Source organism: Diospyros lotus, chromosome 8 (genome assembly GCF_014633365.1).
Source record: "Diospyros lotus cultivar Yz01 chromosome 8, ASM1463336v1, whole genome shotgun sequence".
NCBI classification, from domain to species: Eukaryota; Viridiplantae; Streptophyta; class Magnoliopsida; order Ericales; family Ebenaceae; genus Diospyros; species Diospyros lotus.
In genome coordinates this window covers 29,479,903-29,506,956 of record NC_068345.1, presented here as the reverse complement: position 1 = coordinate 29,506,956, position 27,054 = coordinate 29,479,903, and the positions used below count along the sequence as shown (strand labels likewise).

The window sequence follows — 27,054 nt, the reverse complement described above, 5'->3', positions numbered from 1 at the left end:
GACGATGATTTCAAACACGTGTGGGAACAATGCATCTCTCAGCAATTGTCAGGAGATTTTTATGTCCATGATGGGTTTCTTATGAAAGAAAATCAGCTGTGCATCCCTTGCACATCCTTTCGTGAGAAAATTATTTGGGATTTGCATGGTGGTGGCTTAGTAGGGCATCTTGGCAGGGACAAGAGCTGTTATGGGAAGGTATTATTGGCTAAGAACAAGGAGAGATGTTTTTATTATTGTGGCCAGGTGTTATGTATGTCAAACAGCTAAGGAGCAATCTTCTAATGCTGGTCTCTACATGCCATTGCCTGTTCCCAATGCTATTTAGGAAGATTTGTCTATGGACTTTGTGTTCTGTCTACCACAAACCCAACGAAGTATGGATTCTTTTCTGTAGTGGTTGACAGGTTCTCCAAGAAGGCACATTTTCTTCCATGCAAGAAGACAACAGATGCAATAGCTATAGCCAAATTGTTTTTTAGGGAGGTTGTTAGATTACAATGTGTCCCTAAAACTATTACTTTGGATCGTGATACAAGGTTCACGAGTCACTTTTGGATTACCTTGTGGAGGATGTTCGATTCATCTTTGAATTTCAGCAGCACGGTGCATCCTCAGATTGATGGACAGATAAAGGTGGTGAATCTTACCTTGGGAAATCTAATTCGCAATGTTTGCAAAGACAAGCCAAGACAATGAGACCTAGTCATATGTCACGAAATGATTGGTCATTTCCGCATTTAATTCCTTTTGCATTTTTTTAAAATTCTAGCACTATTGTTCGGTAGCAGCTGGTAGGGTGATACAATGCCATTTTGGATGTTTAGGCGTTAGCTAAATGAAGGTGGTGAACGACTGGGTAGGAAGAAGACAAAAGGGAATATAGTTTGTTAGGAGTTGTACCAGGTGCGGGCCCACCTCTGACAGGGAATATCCCCCAAACGGCCTATATATATCTATATACCTCCATCGTGAGGGACAATCATTGAGTATTATCAGAATCTGTTTCCTTCCTATTCTCTCACTCTCTAAACCCCTCCTCTCGTCTCTCTACTCTCTATTCTCCACTCTTACTCAGTCACTTTCCCTTCACGGAACTCTTATCGGAGAAGGATTAATCCCTTCCTCAAGAGTGGGGTTGTGACATTCTGGTATCAGAGCAAAGATTCTCGGCCAGAGCTCGGTGACCCAGAACAATGGCGGAAGGAACTCGCATGAAGGACATGGAGACACGGCTCCAGCAGCTGGGAGCGGCAGTGACCGAAATCCAAAATAGAATGGATAGGACAGAGTTGGAAGCTAACAGAAACCATGAGGCAGTGATTGCCATGGACCGAAGGATGGAAGACTCCATGGAAGGGCTTGAAAGGAGATTAGAAGGGTTGATCGCATGGGTATGTGAAGAGCTGGGAGCTCAAATCCAACAGTTCATGGTGATGTTTACCTAGCAAAATTGGGTCAGGTTAGCTCTAGACTTTCCACCTAGAGGAGAGAATGAACCTCTCTTGCAAAGGGTTATGATTAACCCGGAAGAAAGAGGTCGGGAAGAGTTAGAAATAATAGGAGGAGAAGAGCAGAACCATCACCCTCCAGGATTTCCTATGCCTCGGATGGAAATCCCGGTATTCGAAGGGATACATCCTCGGTGGTGGCTGAGAAAGTGCGAGCGATTGTTCGAATGGTATAACGTCCCCAGAATGCAGAGGGTGGGCCTAGCCGTTGCATACTTCAATGAGGTGGTAGACGCATGGTTCCAGGGGTGCTTGAGTCTAAGGAGAGAATACACCTGGGAGGAATTCTCTGAAAGGTTATGTGAACGCTTTGGAGAGAGAAGTGTGGTGGACACCATTGAAGAATTCAATAAGCTACGGCAAACCGGGAGTGTGGGATCCTACCTCAAGAAGTTCGAGGAGCTTAGATCATACATGGTTAGTCATAACCATCACCTCTCAGAAGCTTATTTTGTATCAAGCTTCATGAGTGGGCTGAGCGAAGAACTCAGACCAATGGTTAAGATGATGAAGCCGCGGACAGTTGAACAAGCTTCAAAAAGTGCTCGTTTACAAGAAATGATGGTGGAGGCCTTGATCAAGAAGCAAAGGCAACTGCCCAGAGGAGCTAACACCGGGACAACTGGTATGGGGACAAAAGGGTACCCCCGTGACGCTAACAGGGGAAGGCCAAATACGAATACGAGTTCCACTCCCTATGGGGAGTAGCTACGTGAGCAAAGAAGGATAGCTGGCTTGTGCTTCAGATGCGGGGATAGATATCACCCGGGCCATCAGTGCAAGAGGCAGATCTTACTATTGGAAGGAGAGGAAGAAGGGGAGCAGGACAAAGCCAAAGAAGGAGTGGAAGGGGGTGATGAAGAGGATAATGGAGAGATCTCCCTACATGCCTTAAAGGGAGTGGCCGACAACAAGATCATCAAGGTGGGAGGTCAAGTTAAAGACTGCAATCTCATGATTTTAATTGATAGCAGAAGCACTCATAGCTTCCTCGATGAAAGCATGGCTGAGAAGTTGAAATGCCCACTCACGGGAACCATTCCCCTGAGCGTGACAGTTGCCAACGGCCAGAGGGTGCTAAGTAATTTCACCTGCAAGGGCTTCTGCTGGGAGATGCAGGGAGAGAAGTTTGAGACAGACCTGAAGTTGCTTCAACTAGGAGGGTGCCATGTGGTTTTAGGAGTGGACTGGATGAAGGGGGTGAGCCCCATCAGCTTCGATTTCAATAGAATGGAGGTGTCATTTGAAAAAGATGGTAGAAGGATGACACTGACCGAGAAGAGCGAGATGGGGGCCTGTAAGATGATATCGGGAAGGAGGCTGCAAAGAGTGTTGAAGAGTAAGTGGAGTCAGATAGCCCACCTTTTCTCAGTGGTAGCAGCCGAAGGGGATCACACAGAAGCTGCGACACAAGGGGAGATGGGGTTGACAATAAGCACACCCCAGGGAATGCAAAACCAAGTATGTCACTCGGATGCCCTTAATAAACTGTTGGTGGATTACAAGGATCTTCTTAGGGAACCAAAAACTTTACCCCCTACCCGAATGTTTGACCATAACATTAATCTTAAACCTGGTGCCGAACCTATCAATATTAGAGCATACCGATACCCTCCCAACCAAAAGAACGAAATTGAAAAAATGGTGAGAACCATGCTGGAACAATCCCTCATTAGACCCAGCCAAAGCCCATTTGCTTCTCCTGTCCTCCTAGTCAAAAAGAAGGATGGAACATGGAGATTTTGTGTCGATTATCGGCAACTAAATGCCATGACTATTAAAGATAAATTTCCTATACCCTTAGTGGAGGACCTATTAAACAAACTTAACCATGCCAAATTCTTTTCTAAACTAGATCTAAGGGCCGGATACCATCAAATTAGGATGAAGATTGAAGATATCCCAAAAACAGCCTTCAAAACCCATCATGGCCACTTTGAGTTCCTAGTGATGCCCTTCGGGCTCACAAATGCCCCGGCGACCTTCCAATCCCTCATGAACAGAATTTTTGAACCCTATCTCCGCAAGTTTATATTGGTTTTCTTTGATGACATACTTGTTTACAGCCCTACATTCGACCAACACCTAGCCCACCTCAAAATCACCCTTGAAATCCTAAGAACCCACCAGCTTTTTATTAAGGAATCCAAATGTGCTTTTGCCCAAAGACAGGTGGAATATCTCGGTCACCTCATATCAGATGGCGAGGTTAGTACCGATCCCAGGAAGGTGGAAGCGATGTTGTCTTGGCCAAGGCCCACATCCCTGAAGGCTTTGAGGGGATTCTTAGGGCTGACCGGGTATTATCGAAGGTTTGTGCAAAACTACGGAATTATCAGCAAGCCACTGACCAACTTACTGAAGAAGGGAGGATTCAATAGGGGGCAGGAGGCAGAGGAAGCATTCGAGAACCTGAAAGGAGCTATGAGTAGAGTACCGGTGTTGGGCCTCCCAGATTTTGACAAGCCTTTCACTCTAGAAACAGATGCGAGTGGAACCGGGGTAGGGGCAGTGCTGGCTCAAGAGGGAAGACCCCTAGCCTTCCTGAGCCAAGTATTGAGTCCAAAACACTTAGGACTCAGCATTTATGAAAAGGAACTTCTGGCTGTGCTCATGGCGGTAGACCGTTGGAGGCACTACTTGGAGGGCAACAAGTTCATCATAAAAACGGACCACGAGAGCTTAAAATTCCTACTGCAACAGAAGCTCTAAACGCAACTACAGAAGAAGGGAATGACCAAATTAATGGGTCTGGATTACAGAATTCAATACCGGAAGGGAAAAGAAAACAAGGCAGCTGATGCACTGTCCAAACGTCATGAAGAGGGAGACTTAGCAGCCATAACCACCCTGGTGCCTGAATGGTATCAAGAAGTGATTGACAGCTACGAAGGAGACAACAGAGTTAAGTCAATGGTGGAAAAGCTGGCATTGGGAGCCCAGGAGGTAGAGGGCTACACCTTGAACCAAGGGTTACTGAGGTTTCGCGGAAGGATTGTGATTGGACAAAGCCCGAGGATCAAGGAAAGGATCTTTCAAGCACTACACGAGTCTCCGCTGGGAGGGCATTCGGGAGAACAAAATACTTACCTCTGGGTTAAGCAGGTGTTCCAGTGGCCGAAAATGAAAACAGAGATTAAGGAGCTAGTCCAGAGATGCGATACGTGTAGGAGGTGTAAGTCGGAGACAGTGGCCTACCCGGGGTTACTACAACCCCTACCCATCCCCGACCAGGCCTGGACTAGTGTCTCGATGGACTTTGTGGAAGGACTTCCTCGATCGGAAGGGAGGGATAGCATCCTGGTTGTAGTTGACCGGGCTAACTAAATTTGCCCACTTCATCGGGCTGACCCATCCTTACACGGCTCAAGATGTAGCTAGGGTCTTCTTGGATAGGGTGATCAAATTGCATGGGGCTCCTAAGACTGTAATCTCGGATAGGGATAAGATTTTCACCAGCTTGATGTGGCAGGAGTTAATGAAGTCCCTCGGAACAAAACTAAATTTGTCCACTGCGTATCACCCCCAATCCGACAGACAGACCGAGAAAGTGAACCAGAGCCTTGAAACATACTTGAGGTGTGTATGTTTGCTGTAGCCCAAGGAGTGGCATATGTCACTAGCGCAGTGGTGGTATAACACCAGCCACCACTCGTCAACCAAGATGTCCCCTTTCGAGGCCTTATTCGGGTACAAACCAACCCTAATGTGGCCTCAGTGGAGGAGTATTTGCAACAAAGGAGGGAGATGACACAGCAATTGAAGCAAGAGCTAGCCTCGGCCCAAAACCTCATGAAGCAGAACGCGGACCGAAGGAGAAGCGAGAGGGAGTTCGAAACAGGGGATCAGGTGTATCTTCGACTAAGGTACAGCCACCTAAAGTCAATTTCTCGAGGGAAGGTCACTAAACTTAGCCCCAAGTATTATGGACCGTTCCCTATTGAGGCTAGAATCAGGAAGGTAGCCTATCGATTGAAGCTTCTCCCAGGGTCACAAATTCACCCTGTTTTCCATGTTTCACTCTTAAAAAAGTCAGTAGGAGCTCAACCAACAAGTTCAGTGCTACCAGCCCTTCCCAAGGAGGTCAGTGCAAGGACCGAACCAGAGGTTGTTGTCGATAGGCGGGTGATATACAAGCCACGGGGCGCCACTCATCCAGGTATTGGTCAAATGGCGAGGGCACACTTCGGAAGACAGTACGTGGGAATACCTTCCGGAATTCCTCAATCAGTTTCCACAAGCGGCCAACCTCCTTAGCATTTCTCGAGGACTAGAAATGGCTAATGAAGGGGGAGTTGTCACGAAATGACTGGTCATTTCCGCATTTAATTCCTTTCGCATTTTTTTAAAATTCTAGCACTACTGTTCGGTAGCAGCTGGTAGGGTGATACAATGCCATTTTGGATGTTTAGGCGTTAGCTAAATGAAGGTGGTGAACGGCTGGGTAGGAAGAAGACAAAAGGGAATATAGTTTGTTAGGAGTTGTACCAGGTGCGGGCCCACCTCTGACAGGGGAATATCCCCCAAACGGCCTATATATATCTGTACACCTCCATCGTGAGGGACAATCATTGAGAATTATCAGAATCTGTTTCCTTCCTATTCTCTCACTCTCTAAACCCCTCCTCTCGTCTCTCTACTCTCTATTCTCCGCTCTTACTCAGCCACTTTCCCTTCACGGAACTCTTACCGGAGAAGGATTAATCCCTTCCTCAAGAGTGGGGTTGTGACATCATAGTTCAAGCGGAATTTGCCTACAACAACGCCGTGCATAGCTCAACAAGAAGATCACCATTTTTCATTATATACATGAAAGTTCCTAATCATGCATTAGATTTGGTAAAGTTGCTAAAGGTACCATGTTTTAGTGTTGCAGCTAGTGACTTGGCCAAGCAAGTTCAAGCGGTTCAAGAGGATGTCAAGCAAAAGTTGCACAAGGCGAATAAGAAGTACAAGGCGATAGCTGACAAGCATAGGAAGCACAAGGTATTTGAGGTTAGAGATGAAGTCATGATATTCTTGAAGAATGAACGGATTCCAGCAGGAAAGTAAAACAAACTCAAGCCAAAAATGTATGGTCTTTTCAAGATTACAAATAAGGTCAATGACAATGCTTATGTTGTGGATTTGCCTAATTATATAGGTATTTTCAAAACATTCAATATTGCTAATCTTTCTTTGTATTTGCTGGATGTTGAGTTGTCATACTCGGATCATAATTCGAGAATGAATTCTTCTCAAGTGGAGGTGAATGATACGGTCACCAATCAAGACTCGGCCCAAGGCCGACCCGACCCGACCCAAACTGGGCAACCCAAAACCAGCCCAAACAGTACCGTCGGAACAGTAGCGAAACTTCATAAGTTTTAAGATTCTACTTCATGTTTGATTAGGATCTTATTCCTATTAGGACTTTAGTTGGATTTTGTTTACAAGTATTAGATGGATTAACTAAACTCTATAAATATACCTAGAAACTAGGGATTGTAATAAGTTTTTATTCAATAAATTCCAGCAAACCAATTCGATTTTTCCAGCAAGTAGTTTCGATTCTTGCGCCTAGTTGAAAGTTTAGCTTTAGTCGTTGAAGTTTGTTCTCTCAAGGGTACTTGAAACTTATAGTTTCAAGAGTTTCTTTGTGTGTTTTCTTTACACATGCGCTACACGCTAAGTCATAGACTACCTAGATACCTTTGTTGCAAAGTTAAACATAGTCAGAGTCCTATCTTTGGCAACTAATCTAGGTTGGTCACTACAACAATATGATGTAAAAAATGCCTTTTTACATGGGGAACTAGAAAAGGAGGTTTACATGGAAGTACCACCAGGATATGGCCCAACAACTAAGGAGAAGGTAGTATGCAAACTAAAAAAGGCCCTAATGGGATGAAACAGTCCCCAAGGGCCTAGTTTGGCCGATTTACAAATGTATTGCTTGGCATGGGATACAAGTAAAGCCAAGGGGATCCCACCCTATTTATCCACCACTCGACCACAGGGGGAGTGACAGCTCATAGTGTATGTGGATCACATTGTGATCACCGGTAATGATGAGAAGGGCATGAGCAAGTTAAAGGAGTGTTTGCTAAGTGAATTTGAAATTAAGGATTTAGGGAGATTGAAATATTTTTTGGGCATAGAAGTGGCACATTCAAAAGATGGCAATTTCATTTCTCAGCAAAAGTATATAGTAGATCTCCTAACCAAGACTGGAATGCTTGGTTGCAAGGTAGTAGATACTCCATTGAACCAAATCACAAGTTGGGGGAAGCTTTACAAGAAAACATGGTTGATAAGGGGACCTATCAAAGGTTGGTTGGAAAGTGTTGGAGAGTTCTAGCTACTAAGGAGTTAACATAAAGAGATGAAGCCGTAGCTGATATGCAGCAAGAGGAGAATAATCTGGAGATGATAAGGGGTCAAGTGCAGTGAAGTAAACTCCTAAAAATCAGGATAAATAATAGGAGTAGATAGGTGTAAAAAATAGCAATTATCTTGATTTATTTGTACTCTAAAATCTGTTGTACATTATCTCCTAAATAGTAGGACTAGATAGCATAGAAACTTGTATAAGTAGAATTCCTACCTTTGAATGAAAGTATTGAGATTTTTTCATCCCAATGCTCGATCCAAATCCTAGGTTCCTTGTTTAGGAACCGATTGTGTTCAGAAAGTTAATCTATTTAGCCCATACTCGGCCAGACATTGCCTATGCAATGGGAGTTGTGAGCCAATTCATGCACAATCTCAAAGAGGTTCACCTAAGGGCAGTGTATAGAATCCTACATTACTTAAAGGGAACATCCGAAAAAGGTATTTTGTTCAAGAAGGGAGAGGCTATGTCACTTGAAGCCCACGTGGATGCTGACTATGTAAGATCCTTGATGGATAATTGATGGATAACAAGTCCACATCTATTGTACCTTTTTAGGAGGAAATTTGGTGACATGGAGAAGCAAAAAGCAAAGTGTGGTGGCTCAGTCTACTGTAGAAGCTGAATTCAGATCTATGAGACTAGGAATGTGTGAGCTTTGGTAGCTGAAAATATTGCTAGATGATCTTATGATTGAATGGATAGTACCTATGAGGCTTTATTATGATAATAAATCAACAATCAGCATTGCTCATAATCCAGTTTAGCATGACAGAACAAAACATGTTGAGATGGATAGATATTTCATTAAGGAAAAATTGGACAGTGGCATAATTTGTATCCCATATATCTCCTCAAGTGACCAATTGGCGGATGAGTTGACTAAAGGACTACTTGCAGGTGGTTTTCACATATTGATGAGCAAGATTGGGATGTATGAGATCCACTCCCAATCTTAAGGGGGAGTGTCAATGGGGCAGCAACCAATCTTATCATTATTCTCGGACAAGATTAGGCTAGCCATGATTGGGATTGATTGGCAGTAATTTGGGATGATTGACAATGATTGATATTGGTTTCCTAAAACCCAGGATGTATCTTCTAGAAGAGAGATTGCTGTATATTTCTATGATTTGCTGTATCCTAAGTTTCATAATTAGTTTTTGGAAACTTTCTTATTTTTTTTTGTTTCTTGGAAACTTCCTAAATTGGTAAGTCTTGTATATATTTTTGATCTAACCCTTCAAAGGGGAGGAAGATTGATAGCCATTTTTTCCACGTCTCTTTTGACACTTCTGCTATTAATTTGCTTTTATTTTGTACTTTACATTAAAACTTTTTCATGACAAATTATGATTGCATCTTGAAGGGTGTCTCATGGGTGAAGGATCCCAATATTCCAAGCCACGAGGTATATGTTAGTTTTTCAGCTGCACTTTTGCTATTTCTTGATTATAAAAACATCCAACTGTTAGGGTCACAAGCATGTTAAACTGTCAAAAGGATGAAAAATAATCTCAATCTTATTAAATTGAGGCTAAAGCCGCAGCTGATATGGTGAAGGATCCCAATATTCCAAGCCACGAGGTATATGTTAGCTTTTCAGCTGCACTTTTGCTATTTCTTGATTATAAAAACATCCAACTGTTAGGGTCACAAGCATGTTAAACTGTCAAAAGGATGAAAAATAATCTCCAATCTTATTAAATTGAGGCTAAAGCCGCAGCTGATATATACACATACACGCCTACCATAATAGGCAACATCCATAAGTCTAATTATGAATTTTTCTAATTAGATGATTTCTAGATTACATTAGGAAATATATACAAAAGGAAAAGAATATACAATTGAATATGAACAAAGCAATCAAGTGAATAAGGAAAGAGCACCTAAGGAAATCAATCACACTAATCGTGCATAATATCAGTGTGCACTGAATTAGGAAAGAAGAACAAATAGGTAAGAAGCACAAATAGGAAAGAAGCAGCTGTCTGCCAACATAAACCAACAGTAAAATCAGTGACAGCAGCAACTAGAAACAGAAACCAAGAAAAGTGGATCAGAACGATTGGCATATTGCAAATTATACAAAATCGCTTTAAAGATTAAATATTGAAATAAACAAACAAAGAGCACATTTATAATATAAATTCAGAAAAAAACAAACCTATAAAACGTGGATGACACACACACAGCTTCCATAAAAATCAGGGATCAGCATGACTTGTAAAATAATGCACACAGAAGCCTTGAATTTATCCTGTTGCAGAACCTTTGGATCTCGAGTGTCGAGTAATGTTAGTTTTACGAAGTTGAGGATTGTCTATTGAATACACAAGAAGGCTTCCATCTCTTGTTCCTGCTAGGAAGCATTCTTCAGGAGTCACTGTTAGTGAAGTTAGAACCTTTCCAATTCCACTATACTTCCTCACCATCTCCAGTGAGTTCATACAGCGTACAACAATCTGCCCTTGGTCTCCGGCACAAACCAAGAACTCACCACAAGTACTCAGTTCTACACTGTTGAGCCGACCATTTGATTCAGAAGTTGCAATGTGTTTTCCATTAATAGAATAAAGGTGCAAACCTAGGTCACCATCAGAATAAAACACAACCCGTCCATGACGAGATGCAACAAGCTTTGACAATGGACTGCCAGATGGATGCTGGATGGATCTAATATATCTTCCCTCCCGCAGAGTATGGAAAACACAGGTCCCATCTTTTGAACCACTTATAACTATATCAAGCTCAATGCTAACAAACAAGCATGTAATTATATCATCATGTCCGCATAAAATATGAAAGGGAGTTTCAGCAATAACAGAGTCTTTCCGGTGCATCTCACTTGGTGTACTTCGAGCTCTCTTTTCAGAGGCTTTAACACGGGAAACCTCCCACACCATGACTGTTGTGTCATAACTCCCCGTAGCAAGGATATTCCCATCAGATGTCACTGAATAAGTATCAAACTCCAATTAGAATGTGAGAGATTTAAGATGAACGTACTATAAATGATTCCCTAGAACAACGTTCTTTTCAAAATAAAACATTACTTCAGAATGGAAGAGTATCAGCATATAAAACTGAGTGATCCATGCATGGTAAATTAGTAGGAACCTATGGAACAAAAACTTGTGGAGGATCAAGCCAAAATAAACATACAACTTCACATTTCCCTTCACACAAAGTGTAAGTATCAGAATTCAGGTTACACGAGATGTTTCAATCTGAAAGATATGCAAAGTTCTAGTTAAAAATGGCCTAGAATATCTCTTAAACTTCTTTCATTTGTAGATTTAGTTGTTTACAGTAGCAGAAGGTACCTGCAACACAGCTAACTACATCTTTGTGCTGTCTGACACTCTGCACTATTCTTCCATCCATTAGGGATATGACCTGAAAACTGTTTTCCCAGTTGCCACATGAAATCAAGAAATTTTCAGATGGTGTTTGCATTGTTGCAAAGCATTGTGGTCCAAGTTCAATATTTTCTGCCAATGGACTCCCAATTTTACGGGGAGAAAGGATATCAGAACCAACCCCAAAAAAAGGATCCTGCAAAAAATTGACACATTAATGTTGAAACTCACATAGTAAAAGAGACTGTTTTCTGAAGTTATGAAGATCATTAATCCCACCTGAGAACCAGAGAAGGTAAAATTTCCACCAGATTGCAGTTGGGTTGTCAACCACATCTTGACAGACATGGTCAGGTCCTGGTTGACGAGGACAATATTGGATTCAAACAAATTAATATATAAGATAGATGATGGTGAATTGCTTGTACTAGAAATAATTGAAGTCAAGTTAATAGAGTTGGGAGCAAAGTGTAGAGGATGAGCAATCGGAATTGGCGGTCCCCTTCTAGGATGTTTCTTACGAAAGATCTGAATGGGTGTCTGCCCAAAATTTGCAATCTGGTCTTCTAAGGCTGACCTTTGCAATTCATCTTCCATGGTCTCTAGATCAACGGAACCTTCATAAGTTAAATAGTAAAAGATATTTGCCGCCTGCAATAGAGTACTTCAAAATCAGTTCTTTAACAGATACCAATTAAATTTTTCAAAAAGTGATTCACTTTAAGTCTAAAGATACCTCTACTGCAGGTTTTCCACGCTGCTTGTAACCAAACACTAAATCAATCCAGTGATGGAGATTTGAGCTAACATATTCACTTTCAAGGGCTTCTCGGTTTTTATTAATGAACTCATCTGGGGAACCCTGAAAAATTAATATCAAGATGATTCGTTTATCACAATTGCTTTAGGTCAGATAGGATCTCAATGAACTCTTAAAACAGACAATAATGTAAACAGAAAAGATCAGGACTTTTCAAATGCCCATCTAATCCAAATCAGAGGAATTAAATAGCCTTCGTTTATCCACATCCTCCAATGCTGGTATACTTATCTGCCCATTTCTTCACATATATTTTCAAAAATGTAACCTAAAGCAGACAGCAACCACATTGTTCTTATAAAATAAAAAATGGACCAGAAATTCAACCAAAGTGTCCCTGCATATGTAACAACGGTGCACTCCAAGGTTCTTTCATATCACAACATGCAACTTCAAATCAGTTGCCTCACTTCTAGGAGTTTGTGAATCACACATGTGCATGTTTAAGCACCTTATCTTTTAAGGAGCCTCAATATAAAAAGTTATAAATATTCAAATACTTACAGGCAGTTGAATACAGACAAATTTCTATGCATGAGTGCCATTTGAACCCTGCAGCCAGTGTGGTTACACTTTGCAAGACTCGTATCTAGCTGGTGGCTGGTGCTAATGTTTCAACTTCCTGGTTCGACTTTGTGGTGGTGTGACACTGAGGAAGGTCGCTAGTATCACTGCAAGGCTTGTGGTGAGAGGGGTTGGGTGGTTCGATCCTGTTAAATGCAGATTTCAACAAGTTTCCAAGGGCTGGCGAGGTTTTGTAATGAGAGGGTGATACTTGATTGTAACTTTAATGGTTCAGGATGATTAAGTTCTCGCTTTCAGAGGTTAAGATGTTCTTCAGGGGTGGTTTTGTTGTTCTTGATGGCAGTTAAGTTTAAAGGAGTGTTTGGCCCCAGGATCCAAAGTTCAAGGGTGTATAGTCAATTTACTTAACACAATTGGTAACGGAGGGGATCTTGTGGCTAATTTTGGAAAGTTCCGGGACTTGGCCTAATTTTAAAGTTTAAGGGGGTGTCCGGAACAAATTGCCAAACTTTAGGAGGTGCATGGTCAATTTACCTTATATATTGTTTAGCAAATATCAAGGCTTCGTCGTATTCAATATCACACTCTAATTTCCACTGGCCATGTCCATGGATATGGAAAAAATTGAATATTCCTTATCTTCAATATCTCTCTCAACTGGAATCAGTAAGCTGAGGTTTTAAAGGGCTTTCTCAGTTGAATATTCCCCCCAAAAATTGAATATTCCTCATCTTGAAGCGTTACTGAACACTCCCCACAAAGAAAATCACATTCATCTTACCAACTCTAAAAGGGGTCTCTCCTCCCTCTGTCAATTACTGAATATTCCCTTGGCTGGTTTTTGTTATGCATCTCCACCTCTCTCTCTTCATACACAGCTGCCAATGCATTATCCTCTTGCAGCTTTTGTTATGGTTAATATCTTCACAATGTGTATCCACATCATCTCCTAGCGGGACATATGGATGGAAGCTGATGGTAGTATAGAATTGGAACATTTTATAAAGTTGCATGTGGCTATTGAAAAAATTAAAAAGACATTCTAACACAGAAAACATGCTAAAAGGTCAGTATTTTTTTGGTTATTTACCCTAATATAAAAGATGTAGGGGCATCTCTACAATTTTGACCTTTTAGATGAAACAGTGAATAATAATTTGACATGGTATAAGAGTAGGCAAAGGTTCCGTGTTTGAACTTTACCACAGATTCAATATTTAAATAGTTACATGTGTTTGTACCAGAAATGTAGCGAAGCCTAACAATATGTGAGGGGGCATGTTGAGAGTAAAAATAATAAAATAAAAGATGAAGTTATCCCCCTCACCACAAGCTTGAGCTTTTAGATGAAATAGTGGTTAATAATGCAGTAGTGGTATTACTGTTCTGGATAGATGAATAGAAATGCCAAAACTTAGTCTTGTGAAATTGAAATGAAATGAACATCTTAAATAACATACCTTAGCCCAAGGAGGAAGGAAAACATCACCTAAGGGTTCACCATCTTGCTTCACTCCAAAATGATAAGAGTTTGAATTCACAAGAAATTCTGGCATATAAAAGAACTCGGGAATCAATTCTTTCACATCGCTTGTATTCGAAAGACAGTTCCTGTAAGTGCTCTCAATACTTTGAAAAAGACGATCTGCATGGTCAAATTTACCACCCTGGCCATAAACAATGAATCAAGGATAGCTTTATGACAAGTCATGATAAGAAAACCAAGGGACAAAAACAAATGAACGTTAATAACCAGGACCTAAGGTGGGGTTGGGGGAAGAAAAATTATATCTCATACATACACACGCAGAAATTGTGTTAATTGAGTGACAATGGTTCAAACATATCACAAGGCAGGAAGTAGATTAAATCCAAACAAGACAGGACATTATAGATATTCCCAGCACAATACAATTACAATATACCTGCAAAGTACGATGAAGAGCTGTAAATGGCTCTAATCTAAGGAGGTAAAAAAGCACAATCCCCATACTTGAATAATGAGACCCATAGTAGAAACTGCAAAAGAAAACATATCAGGATCACAGAAATTATGGTATCTATCTTCACATGTAACCTTTCATGCTCAAAAGGGCTTGAAGATTACTTGGGAATATCAGGATCACAGAAATTTTGGTATCTATCTTCAAAGGCCTGCATACATGAAACAAAATTATACAACACATATGATTTACAGAGGGAATGTGCCCAATAAATAGCAAAAAATAACAAAACTGACCTCAAATCGTTTTGGATCCAGTGCTCCAACAGGTTTTGAGAGATCCCGGAAAGTTGATGACTTGTTGAAATCCAAAGTCTCTGAGGAATAATCAGCTAGTATCCAAGGGAAAACAGGATACTGGGTTAAGTCATTGTAAGATCTTCCTGCAAGTGTGTTGAGTATCATTAGATATTCAAAGTTTGTCATTTCCCTTCTCCGCCAGCTCTCTCTAGCTGTTTCTGCCATGCCCAATGCCACACGTCTATCAATAAAGGAAATCATTCCACTCTTGTCCTTGTATCCCTTAGGAAACATAGATTCATTTTTAGTTGTAACTATCAAGGTCCCAACATCTTTTGCATCCTTCTGTGATGCAAAATTCAGAAAAACAGGAGCAACAGAATCATTGAAGAAAATCTCTATTGCAGTGTACCTAAGCAAATACCGAGTCCAAAGGACAGCCTTTACCTAGAATCAACAACAAAAAGGGGGGAACAAATTCAGATTGCAGGAAAAGATAGGATGCAGCAGAAGGAAAAAATTACAGAAACATGCAATTTCCCAACCTTACAAATATTCCATCTTCGGTGGCGCTTAATATTTTTGGGTTGCTTTTGTAGAATAATCTTGTGAACTACTTCTGTAGTTTCAGATACATTAATTTTTTCTGAAACTGAATCTAAATTTAACTTCTGCTTTTGAGCTCCTCCCAATTGATCCAGCTTGCCTGTATCATAGTTGCTTGAAACATTACAGTTCTTAAAAACAGATGCCCCTCCTGTACCTTCCACCAAAAACTCACTGAAGAAATGCAAAGCACTTTTCATGACTGCCAACCGTCCAGCTAGTTTTCTCTTTGGTGTCACAAGTACACATGGAACAGATATAAGAACCTATGAAAAAGGAATCTAGACATGAGAATCCAGTAACAGCAGTCCAAGTTACACATAACAATCATTTTCACATACCTCGCTAGTTTCTTGCTCTGTTGATGTAGGGGAAGGATCAATCTTCTCTTGGTAAAATTCATTTTGACCACTGCTGTCTTTTACTGCCTCAGAGCCCTTTTTGTTTGAGATATCCTCAGAGACACAGGATTTTTGTCCACTAGATTCAGCATCATTTTCAGTTGTTTCTGAGGGTCCATCTTCAGTGATCTTGCGAATTCCTTTCAGTAAAAACCGCCTCATTTGCTCTGGAATATGCCCCCCAAAAGCAGATTTGCTTTCATTAACTGGAGGAGACACCTCATTACTACATATGGTGGATGGAGGATGGCAAAGATTTTCATTGAAATGATAATTTTGTCTCAACTTCAGCCTACGCCTCCATGCATCTTCAGTCTTATCAAGCTTCCAGTGTGTGATGATACTATTTGGAAAAGGATTTGCAGACCATGGACCCCTCTCATCAATCAGAGAGCGAAACATGTGTATCCACTTTTCCTATTTTTAGCAGTGATTGGTATAAGCAGATTATGAGGCCAACAAACCAAAAATAAAACTAAGTTTGTAAGATAACACAAAACTATATACTTACAGCAATGGTTTGCTGTTCCTCATCATGGGCAAGCTGAAAAGAAGTCCTCCTACTATCATCCCAGTCAAGAATGGCCTTTAAGTTACTCTGTATCTCATCTTCAAAAGCTTTCTTTTGAGTAGAATCTATGGATAAACTTTCATCAGTCCTAATGTGGAGATCGTGCAACTGTTTAATGCGATCTGTTTGTAAGGTCTTAATATATTTTACTTCATCAGCAACCTGATGAATAAAACTAGATAATTAGAGAACAGGACTCAATTTAGTAAGAAGAAATGAAACAGATCAAGTTCATTCAGAAAGCTCTCTTATCTAATGCAAAGCATTTGACTTCACCAGTATAAATTTCTATGAAAACATATACAGTGCCTTTTATTTTGTGCAAAACTGATCAACATGACTTGTATGGTGTTAATCTTGATTTGTGTGTGTGTGCTGTGTTGATTAGATAAAGATGTTTGAGAAATGAAAAGGAAATTATTAACCTAGCCGAGGCTAACAGTATGGAGAAGATTATGGTTGGGAACCGGGCACTTAGGTTAGTCTGGCAGTATGTTTGTAAACTAGTCTCAAACTCCAACAAAAAATTTTCATATCAAGTGAAGTCTAAAAGATTGGCTCAAATATAATGGAACAGATAAATGATTCCTCCCCCCACAGCGGCCCAACCACTGCATGATTAACTGAACGTTTTGATACTATATGATTTACATATGCCAGTGAGTGCTACTAGTACTGCATTTGCACAATGGATACCAATGAAATTGCAATGTGAAATTTATTAATTTACAATAGCAGCCACCATGTTAATAAATTAAGATAGAACATTGGTGCACACCGCAGAAAGCACTCGATCCTTTTGAATTAGATTTTGGAGGGTGCCTGTTTCATTTTGAGTGCTGCCCAAGTCTGAGGCCTCATCTCTTCCCATCATACTGGTAGCTAGCATTGCTTTACCATAGTTAACAGTTTCTCGAATCATATGGGAAATAACATGAAATCGAACACCATCTTCCAGCATTCCATACTGTTTCCTAACAGCAAGCAAGGCCCTGTGCACAGAGGCAATTCTGTCGCATTATATTGATAATGTAGGAGGAGAAAATAACATATTAACATCCAAATTACTAGCAAAAGAACGTAAGATCACATGAGAAGCAAAAAAGTTTAGTTTTCTTGGCATGGTAACGTTACAGACCATATAAAAAGCTGCAATCTGCTCTTGCTCTGCTCATCATCAGCAGCTACAACATTCGGTAGAAGTGGAATAACCTGTTGAATGCATAGAGATGCTCTTTCAAGAGAAGATCTACAGAGATATAGAATAACAAGTCGAAAAACAATTCTGGGGCATTTCTCAGCTCTTAACAGCATAGCCTTGTCAATATTTTTATTTGGTTTCCCACCCAATGCGTTGGTTAGACCCCCTGACACAACAACTGCAGCCATTTCTGCAGCAGGAATATTTAGTGATTCTACTAATCCCCTTGCTCTTTGACCAAAAGATGGACCCACAGTGGATGAAGATTTGGGTAACACTTTGCTTGGTCCCTTCCCATTCATCTGAAAGATAATTATCCACAGATTATCATATAAATTCCACCACTCATCATCAACTATATCGTCTTTATTTGGAATAGGATCTTTGGTAACCCGAGGCTTCCTACAAATAAATAATCAAAGAGAAGAACCAAAAAAGTCATTAGAATTCAAGTTGCATTTTTCCTGAAACAGGATTCTAGGAAAATAACTTGTTACAGTTTTATTAGCCTCTCATGTGATAACCAATCCAGTTAAAGAACAAACAAGTTTCATAAGATAAAAAAAAAAAAAAAAAAAATCAACAAAAATAAAAAATTAGATGGTGTATCTGCAAAATGAAGATGGCGAGCCTTGCTTTCCTATGTTTTTCTGGGTTTCCTGATACAGACAGGTGGCGCATTAAATCGATACCAAATGAGGTATACGGGAAATATGGACAAGGTGCTTTCAAGGCTGAAGCTTCAAGTTGGCATACAATAGATGGTGCACAGCCCATCTGGGAGCTCTATAATCAACTCTTTTTTTTTTTTATCAAAATGTAAATATGTATAAAGATCAAAATGTACAGTATACTCCGGGCATACATAGACAAAGAGAAACACCAAGACTATAGCCCCTAAGCAAGAGACTCGTACTGGATTAAAACATGGGGATACAAAGAAAACATAGCTTTGTATACAAAGGTTTTAATCCTATAGGAAATGCTCTCACAACAAGGTTTAACATTCTAAAAAACAACACGATTTCTAGTGACCCAAATGTAGTAGACTGTGGCTGCCAAAGCCATCCTTTTAACTTGGCTCAGCCACGAAGACCCTTTAGCTTGATGCTGCAAACACTTTAACGCCCTTGGCAGCGAAGACATAGCACGAGCAAGGCCAAGCCAAGTCTTGATCGAGCTCCAAATGTCCAAGCTAACCTGACACTGAAAGAAAATATGACCCACGGACTCATCAGCACCGCCACACATACAGTATGAACGATCGATATCAAGGAACAAAAGCTTATCCTTCGTGAGAATTTTCGCTTTGGCACACAGCCACAAAATGAAAGCATGTTTGGGAATAAGGTTGGACTTCCACACCACCGAAGCCCACATAGCTCTCTGCCCCTTGGGCCTAAAATGTTCATACGTTGCCTTGGTGCTAAAGGACCCACTTTTCTTCCACCCTTCAAAAATAGACAATGCACCATTGAGGGAACCTCCATCCTGTAAAAGAGTGTCCCTGATACTCAACAACTTTTTGAATAAAGAGGAATCATCCTCTCTGCGCTCCCTCTCCCATATGGATGTTGCCCCTAAATACTGATGGCCTATACATTTCACCCAAAGAGAGTCCTTCTTGGAGTGAATGTTCCATAATAACTTGGATAGTAGCCCAGTGTTCCAGCTTCTAAGATCTCTAAGACCCAGGCCACCTTCAGTCTTCGACATGCACACAGACCTCTAAGGAACCAATGAGAGCTTAGAATTCCATAAGAAGAGCCTACACAACCAGGCTATATTATCAATCACAACACCAGGAACATTGAGGATCGAAAGCCAATAACATTCGGTCCCTTGAAGGACAACCTGAATAAGTTCGGTTCTCCCAGCATATGATAATGAAGAAGCTGTCCATGAACCGATACAATTCAAAATTTTGTCAATAAGAGACGCATAAAAGCTCACTCTTAGCTTCTGAGCCGCAAGAGGAAGCCCCAAGTATCGGAAGGGCATACTGCCTCTTTGGAAGCCTATAATACTAAGGATATCCTGCATACTCCCACCTTGGACCCCTGCAGTAAAAACCCTAGACTCCCTCAAATTAGCAGACAAACCAGATATAGCAGCAAAATCATTAAGGCAACACATAAGCATCGAAACAGAAATGGGATCCCCCCCAGACATGAGCATAATATCGTCCGCAAAAATAAGGTGAGAAATACTGAGCTTGTTGCACTTGGGATGGAAGTTAAAATCTGGCTGCCGGGTAACACAATTCAACACTCTAAAAAGATATTCCACGCATAAAACAAAAATGAAAGGCGATATATGATCTCCCTACCGAAACCCCTTAGCCCCTTTAAAAAACCCGCACAAGGCACCATTGACCACAATCGAATATGAAGGAGAAGTAATGCATTCCATGACCCACCCAACAAACCGCGAGTGAAAGCCAAGGCCCCCCATCACCTGCCTAATAAAACTCCAATTAACAAAGTCATACGCCTTGCTTAAATCCACTTTAAGGATGCATCTAGGAGAAATCCTCTTACGGAAATACTTTCGCAGTAATTCCTAAACAAGGCGAACATTATCTGCAATGCTTCTATCTTCAACAAAGGCAGCTTGAGCCTGGTCAACAATGGAACTGAGAACCGGGACCATCCTTGATGCCAAGATCTTAGATATAACTTTGTAGAGAACGTTGCAACAAGATATAGGCTTATAATCAGCCATAGCCAAGGCACCAGCACAATAGCTGTATGGTTGATCTGTTTTAACAGTGAGCCCGAGCTAAAGAATTCCTTAACCGCTTGGCAAAACTGATGTCCGACAATGCTCCACGCTTTCTTGAAAAACACAGGAAAAGAACCCATCTGGCCCAGGAGCTTTGTCTTCCCCAATATCAAAGATGGCCAGCTTAATCTCTTGATTTGACGGGAAACCAATCATACTGTCAACTTGCATATGGGAAACCAAAGGCCCTGAACAAAGGATATCCATGGAAACAGGCTCACATGGGGAGCATGACCCCAACAGATCCTCATAGTACCTAATGAACTCCTCGGCAACCTGCTCTAAGAACGATGTGGGCTCACCATCTGACTTAAGGACCATGGGAATAAAATTACGCCTAGCATTTCTCTTCATGATATCATGAAAGAACCTAGTTCTTCTATCACTCAGCCTCAAGTACTCACATTTAGCTTTCTGCCAGTAAAACATTCTTCCAGCATCAAACAAGAAAAAGACCCTCTTACGAAGCTTAGCCACATTACTTTGGGCTTCCACATAAAGCAGGTGACTTTGAACAACAAGATGGGCCTCCTCCAGCTCCTTCTTAGCCATATCATCCCTCACAGAGATGTGGCTAAAATGCTTAGCATTCAGCACCTTAAGAGGCCCCTTAAGCTACTTCAGCTTCCTGCAAAACATGAACTGGCTAGACCCATAAGAATCAACCTCCCATAATTCACGAACAATGATAAGGAACTGATTATGTTCAGCCCACATATTAAAAAACTTAAAGGACCTTCTGGGAACACTCCTCTAATGGAAAAGAGAAACCACAGCCGGAGAGTGGTCCGATAAACATCCTGAGGGCAAGAACATGGCCTGGCCTTCAAACCCTTGTATCCACCAGCTATTGTTAGTGAGCACCCTATCCAGCTTGGAGCAAACTGAGTTGTTTGTCCAAGTAAAGAAACAGCCAAAAGAAACCATGTCTAATAAACCAGCCAACATATAACACTCCAGGAAGTCTTTAATCTCATAGAAATTAACTGCACACCCATTAATCCTTTCATTGTCCTTCATCACACAATTATAGTCCCCTAAGATCATCCAAGGCCCCTCACAATGCCGAGCAAAATCAGAAAGATTGTTCCAAAGTTGCCTCCTGCTTGTGACCGTGAGAAAGGCATAAATATAACTTAACCGAAACACAACAGAAGAAACCTTACATTTAACCCTACAATGAATGACTTGAGGCGTAATCTTCACGGGCATCACGTCCACCGTCATCGGGTTCCAAAGGATCAAAATTCGCCCGCCCCTATGCGAGTCAAAATTATTCACCTGCTCCCAACCCTGAAACTTATACTTGATAACACGCGAAAGTTTCTCGTGGTTGAGCTTGGTTTCCAAAACACCGATAATGTCCACATGATGCAGCTTCAAGAAGCTTCGCACCCCATTTTGCTTCAGGGGCATATTAAAACCCCTGATGTTCCAGCTGGAGATCTTCATGGATGTGAAGGAAGGGCTAAACCGCCCTTCGATCTGTCAGATTTTATTGGTGGATTCTCCCGCCTTCGTGCATGACTCATTTTCAAAGACTCACCTTGAGGTTTACTACTAATCTCCTTCTTGGAGACTACCGACTTGCTGTAATCCCCCTCCTCCACATCAGCCCTCTACTTCTTCTTGTATGTGACCATCTGAAATGGACCCTCCTTGTCCACAATAGGATCTACCATTGCACTTAGCTGAGTATCAGAAGAGCCCTTTAGCTTCTCATACCTAGAACGAACCACATTTCCAGAATGGTTGCTGGGCTTTGGCTCACTACCGTTGAGGTTTTGCTTCTCTGACCCTGACTACTTTTGATGAACCAAAATCCCCACATCATTCATCTTACCAGGAGCCTTCTGGGCTTCCTCCTTACCACCAAGACTCGATTCCTTCTCCCTCTCCTACGGAATCTGTTCCTTGCCCTTACAGGACCCCTTTGAGTGGCCCAGCACCTTGCACTCTACACAAAATTTGGGCTCAAATTCATAGGTGACACATTGTTCTCAAGTCTTCCCAGTTGGCATAATTATTTGGACATTTCGAATTAACTCCCTTGTAGCATCAAGCTCCACAAGCACCCTAGCAAAGGAGACTTTCTCCAGTGTAGCAATCATCTTATCTGTTGCAATGGGTTTACCCACCTTCGACACAATCTTACTCAAAGCAATCGGATGCCAACACTCAATCGGAAGCCCAGGAAGATTAATCCAAACCGAGACCAAGCTTAAGCTAGCCTGATCAAACTCAAAGCAGTTTGGAATGATCTTAAGCATAAGAGGTCTCCCAAATACAAAATATAGTCCCCCTTTAAGAACCTTATCCCTCGATTCATCATCCGCAAACTTGAAAACCAGCCATCCACTAGCATGCGGGAAGTATTGGTACCTGACATTCCATCCTTCACACAATTTCAAGAGAGCCGACTTGCCTGGAAATTAGCCAACCAAGCAAGACCCCCAAGTCTCTTTCACAGCGTACACCTCCGATGCTCCAAGAGTCACCGCCTCCTGATCATCTTCAATCACTTTCAGCATATGCCCCTGGTCTAGCTTCCTTTTATCCTTGAAAAGACCCACCCATGGAGCCATTTTTGAGGGCTTCACAGCATCGGCGTCTTTCTGCACAACATTAGACTCAAAACCAGGGCTCATGACAAAAACAGGGGCAAACAGAGGATCTTGGGCCGAGGCTTCCTTACCTGTTTGAGACCCTTCGCTAGGCAGCCTTTGCTCCTCCACACAAACCCGACCTTGGCCCTCAGATTTAACTGGGGAGGCTCTGATTTCAGCAACATTTGAGACCGTCTCCTTCATCTTCCCTTCCTGAGGAATCTAAACCTCCATCGGCACCTTATCCTTTCCATTCGCACATGGCTCCATCAGTATGCTGTCTGACAGCTTAATCTTGAACGTTTTCATAACCTCCTCAATCGAAGGTCCAACCGCCCTTACTACTTCCTTCACCTTCTTCCTACCCATCTGATGAGATGGGTAAGAGCAACGATCAGACCCAGATTCTAGGACTCCGACACCCTCACTTACCAGAGACACCTTGCAAACAGGGACCCCTTGCTTAGAAATCGCAATAAATAATCCTTGGGAGGGATCCCAGAGAGAGGACAAACCCCCAAAGCCAGTCGCGAGATCTGGCGAAACCAGCCGCTAACGCAAACTTCAAACAGCGCTAGGCGGGAAATTGGAATTTCAAAATATGACCGAGAAAACCACTGCTTCCAACACCGAGAATGGTCAATGAGGACCCAGCCTCTTAAATGCACGCAACCATGCCCAGCAAATCACAGAAATACCAGTTTCTTTATTAGATTTAGTTTTGTAATTTTGAAGTTCTCAAACATGGGCAGTAATGATGTCCCTTCCAACAATAGGAGTCATCTACAATTATTGGGTCTTTACACAAGTGATTACCGTGTTTGAACTAAAATTTCAAAAATCCAAAAGCTAATAGTTTCAAGTTTTTTGTTACATGCATAAGCATGTCAACCTGTCAAATAGATAATTCCTTTGACATAAATTTTCTAGTGCATATTCTTTGAGAGTCCCAAGAATCAAATGTTGGGACTTAAAAGGTGAAGGAGAACAGCTATCTTCAAGGAAAAAGTATGTGGAAGAATAGATTGGATTGTAGAAGGCTAACCAAATTTGGATTGAAATTGCTACTGTTATTTGGAATACAGAAAAAAGAGTTCTCAAATCATAAAAGAGTCTTGGTGGTGAAATGAAAGGTAGAGGAAAAAATCAAAACTTAAAGAACTTGCTACAAGATTTTACATACATGCCATAATGAAGGAAGTCTAAAGAGGTACATTTTGGTAATAAATGAAGCAAAGAAAGCAGTTAGGGAAGCTTATGAAATTGTCTACCAACAACTTGGCACAAAATATGCGGAAAGATATATATATATATATATATATAAACTAGCTAAGGTAAGAGAAAGAAAAACAAGGGATTTGATCCAACTAAAATGTATAAAAGATGTAAACCAAAAAGTACTAGAAATGGAAGGAGTATGTCTTGAAGTTATTCAATCAAGGTGGAAAAACAAGTGCTATGTTGAGGCATCTTAATAACTTTGAAGAAGATAAGAATTTCATGTTCTATATCGTATATATCCAAATGAAATAAAGCAAGTCCCGAAAAATATGAAGAATAGTAAAGCAATTGGAGCGGATAATATTCTGGTAGAAGTGTGGAAATGCATGGGAGAAGAGGGCATTTTGGTTAATGAAATTATTTAATGGAATCCTTGAATCAAAACAATGTTGGATGAGTGGATGAATAGCAATTTATAGCCTACTTACATATATATAAGATGTTCAAAGCTATTAAAATTATATAGTGGTCAAGCTAATGTGCCACTTTTAGAAATTTGGGAGGGAGTGAAATTGAGCAAAGGTTATGAAGAGAAACCAAGGAGTTTGAAAACCAATTTGGTTTCATGTCAGGTAGGTTGAGAATGGGAGCTATGTACTTACGAGCACCCAACAAAAAACAGATAAGGAAAAGGACATGCATATGGTTTTCATAGATTTAGAAAAAGTTTTAAGACAAAGTCCCTAGAAAAGCCTTATGGAAGATTTAGAGGAGAAAAGGGTATGAATTGCTTATATGCAAGTTATTAAGGACGTGTCATGGAGCAAAGCCACGTATCAAAATATGGACTGAAATACTTGGGCTTTTCCAATTACAATTTGATTATACCAAGGATCTGCATTGAACCCTCATCTTTTTTTCCTAGTAATGGATGACATTGTCTTGGTGGGTAAGACAAAAGAATGCTTGAATTCTAAGTGACACTTCAGAATCTAGAGGTTTTAAGTTAAACAAATTGAAAACATAACATAAAGAATGTAAGTTCAATAAAAATACAAGTGTGGATAATGTTATGGTGAACTTGAAGATCAAGTCACCCTAAGAAAAGATAAAGATAGTTCAGATATCTTGGATTAGTCATCCAAAAGGATGGAAGAGATTAATGGGGATGTTATCCATAGAACTAAGATGAGAAAATGAAAAGTGCATTGAACGTTTATGTGATAGCAAGAATTCATAAGGGAACTATAAGACCAACTTTGTTGTATGACATAAAATATTGGCAGATAAAGCACTAGCACGTGCAAAATGTGAACGTGATGCAGATGAGGATGTTATAATGGATATGTGGCCATGCAAGATTATAAATGAAGTTATTTGTAATAAGATGAAAGTGACTCCTATGCAAGATAAGATGCGTGAGATATGATTAAGATGGTTTGCTCATTTGAGAAGATCAATAGAGGCTTATGCGATGAGAGTGGGCGATATAGAACACGTTTTCAGCAAAAGAGGTAGAGCAGGACCAATAAAAACAAAAAACAAAAGAAAAAACCTTGGTGCAAGACTCTTTTAAGTATCATATGAGTTATAAGGAACCTATAGAAGACATGATTATAGATAGAAATGATTAGCAAGTTAGAATTCACTTAATACCTATTGGGTTAAGGCTCAATATGTTGTTGTTTATGTGCTTCTCTGAGATTACAAGTACCAAACAGTTCCTGGTACTTCCTCAGATACTGGTTACAACTTTGAGAATAGTGTCAGTCACTTTTACCTTGATTAAATTAAGCAGCACCATACAAATCAATAAAAACTTAATTGCCAAAAGAACAGGAAAAGTCTATCTCTAGAACTTTGCAAGCAAAACTGCACTGAGAGTATGATAGTCATGCCCTTCTTAAACTAATCAGCAAAAAAAAGGGAATAAGAAGGGCCAGGAGAATAAAGATTAGGACAAGAATATAGACAACAGTAATGTGACAATTAAATAATGAGAGCTAGAAGCAAACATAGGCAGCATAAATAAGATAACCAACACTAAGGACTGTATAAATAAAAACACAAAATAGTAGTATATCAGTCACCTCATAACATTTTCCCAAGAATGAAATATTACTTTGTAAGACCTAGGTAAAGAATAATTTTGCACATTTATTCATATCTAGATCAACATTTTATATGTGTACCCCATCTTTGGTAGCAATCAAAGTGACAGTTTTAGCTTCCATTGACAGATTGGGTATGAAGTTAAAAACAATGATATCTTCTCTCTTAGAAGGTTAGAAATTTCTCCAAAGAAAGATGTAAGCAAGTTTGCACAAACAGAAAATTTCAAAAATTGTTAATAAACTACTATTAATTTCTTCAGAGAGCAAGAAAGCTTATCAGAGGCCAAATGCTTGAATGTAAATTTTAATAAATGATAAATCATTACGAGAACTAAAAATTATTTTCTCAACAAGTTACCAATATCTATCTCAAGGAACCTCTCTTTTTAAATGTTTCTTGGCTCCATCTCAATGAAATTTTGTTGCCAAATTATCATGAGATGTACGGGAAACACATCCCTTGATGCCATATATTAATAGAGGGGAATTCACCTGCTAAATAATCTTGCACCAAAAGTTTAAGAAAGATTTGTTCCTAAAAGTGAGAGAACTAACACTATTTCCCAACTCGGTTTAATTTGGGGTGCTTAAAAGATGGAACAGCTACAAATTCAACTTTTGTGTTTATTGCATTTAAGAATCATAGTAGTGGAGCAAGGAGGTATAAAAAAATTCAACACCAAATGTAGGTTGTCAGTGCAACAAAGTAAAAAC

At 40.5% G+C, this 27,054-nt stretch overlaps 2 protein-coding genes across 7 annotated transcripts in view; one reads left to right on the top strand and one right to left on the bottom strand.

Moving 5' to 3' along the window:
• LOC127807331 (BEACH domain-containing protein B) overlaps positions 1-27,054 on the bottom strand; it is a 146,506-nt gene that overhangs the window by 14,744 nt on the left and 104,708 nt on the right. For all 6 annotated transcript variants that reach the window (XM_052345072.1, XM_052345071.1, XM_052345067.1 and 3 more), the window contains 13 exons: positions 17,553-18,017; positions 17,193-17,406; positions 16,355-16,576; positions 15,784-16,260; positions 15,382-15,708; positions 14,834-15,283; positions 14,702-14,748; positions 14,520-14,613; positions 14,055-14,261; positions 11,986-12,111; positions 11,529-11,900; positions 11,214-11,445; positions 10,055-10,843 (listed from right to left, as the gene is read on the bottom strand). In XM_052345072.1, the coding sequence (XP_052201032.1) occupies positions 10,143-10,843; positions 11,214-11,445; positions 11,529-11,900; positions 11,986-12,111; positions 14,055-14,261; positions 14,520-14,613; positions 14,702-14,748; positions 14,834-15,283; positions 15,382-15,708; positions 15,784-16,260; positions 16,355-16,576; positions 17,193-17,406; positions 17,553-18,017 (3,934 nt within the window). In that variant the 3' untranslated portion in view covers positions 10,055-10,142. The remainder of the gene's footprint in view (positions 1-10,054; positions 10,844-11,213; positions 11,446-11,528; positions 11,901-11,985; positions 12,112-14,054; positions 14,262-14,519; positions 14,614-14,701; positions 14,749-14,833; positions 15,284-15,381; positions 15,709-15,783; positions 16,261-16,354; positions 16,577-17,192; positions 17,407-17,552; positions 18,018-27,054) is intronic.
• LOC127808594 (uncharacterized) lies at positions 1,197-4,302 on the top strand. Its single transcript, XM_052347168.1, has 3 exons — positions 1,197-1,381; positions 1,463-2,152; positions 2,258-4,302. Exons 1-3 carry the CDS (start codon positions 1,197-1,199, stop codon positions 4,221-4,223), a joined length of 2,841 nt encoding a protein of 946 aa, XP_052203128.1. The 3' UTR covers positions 4,224-4,302.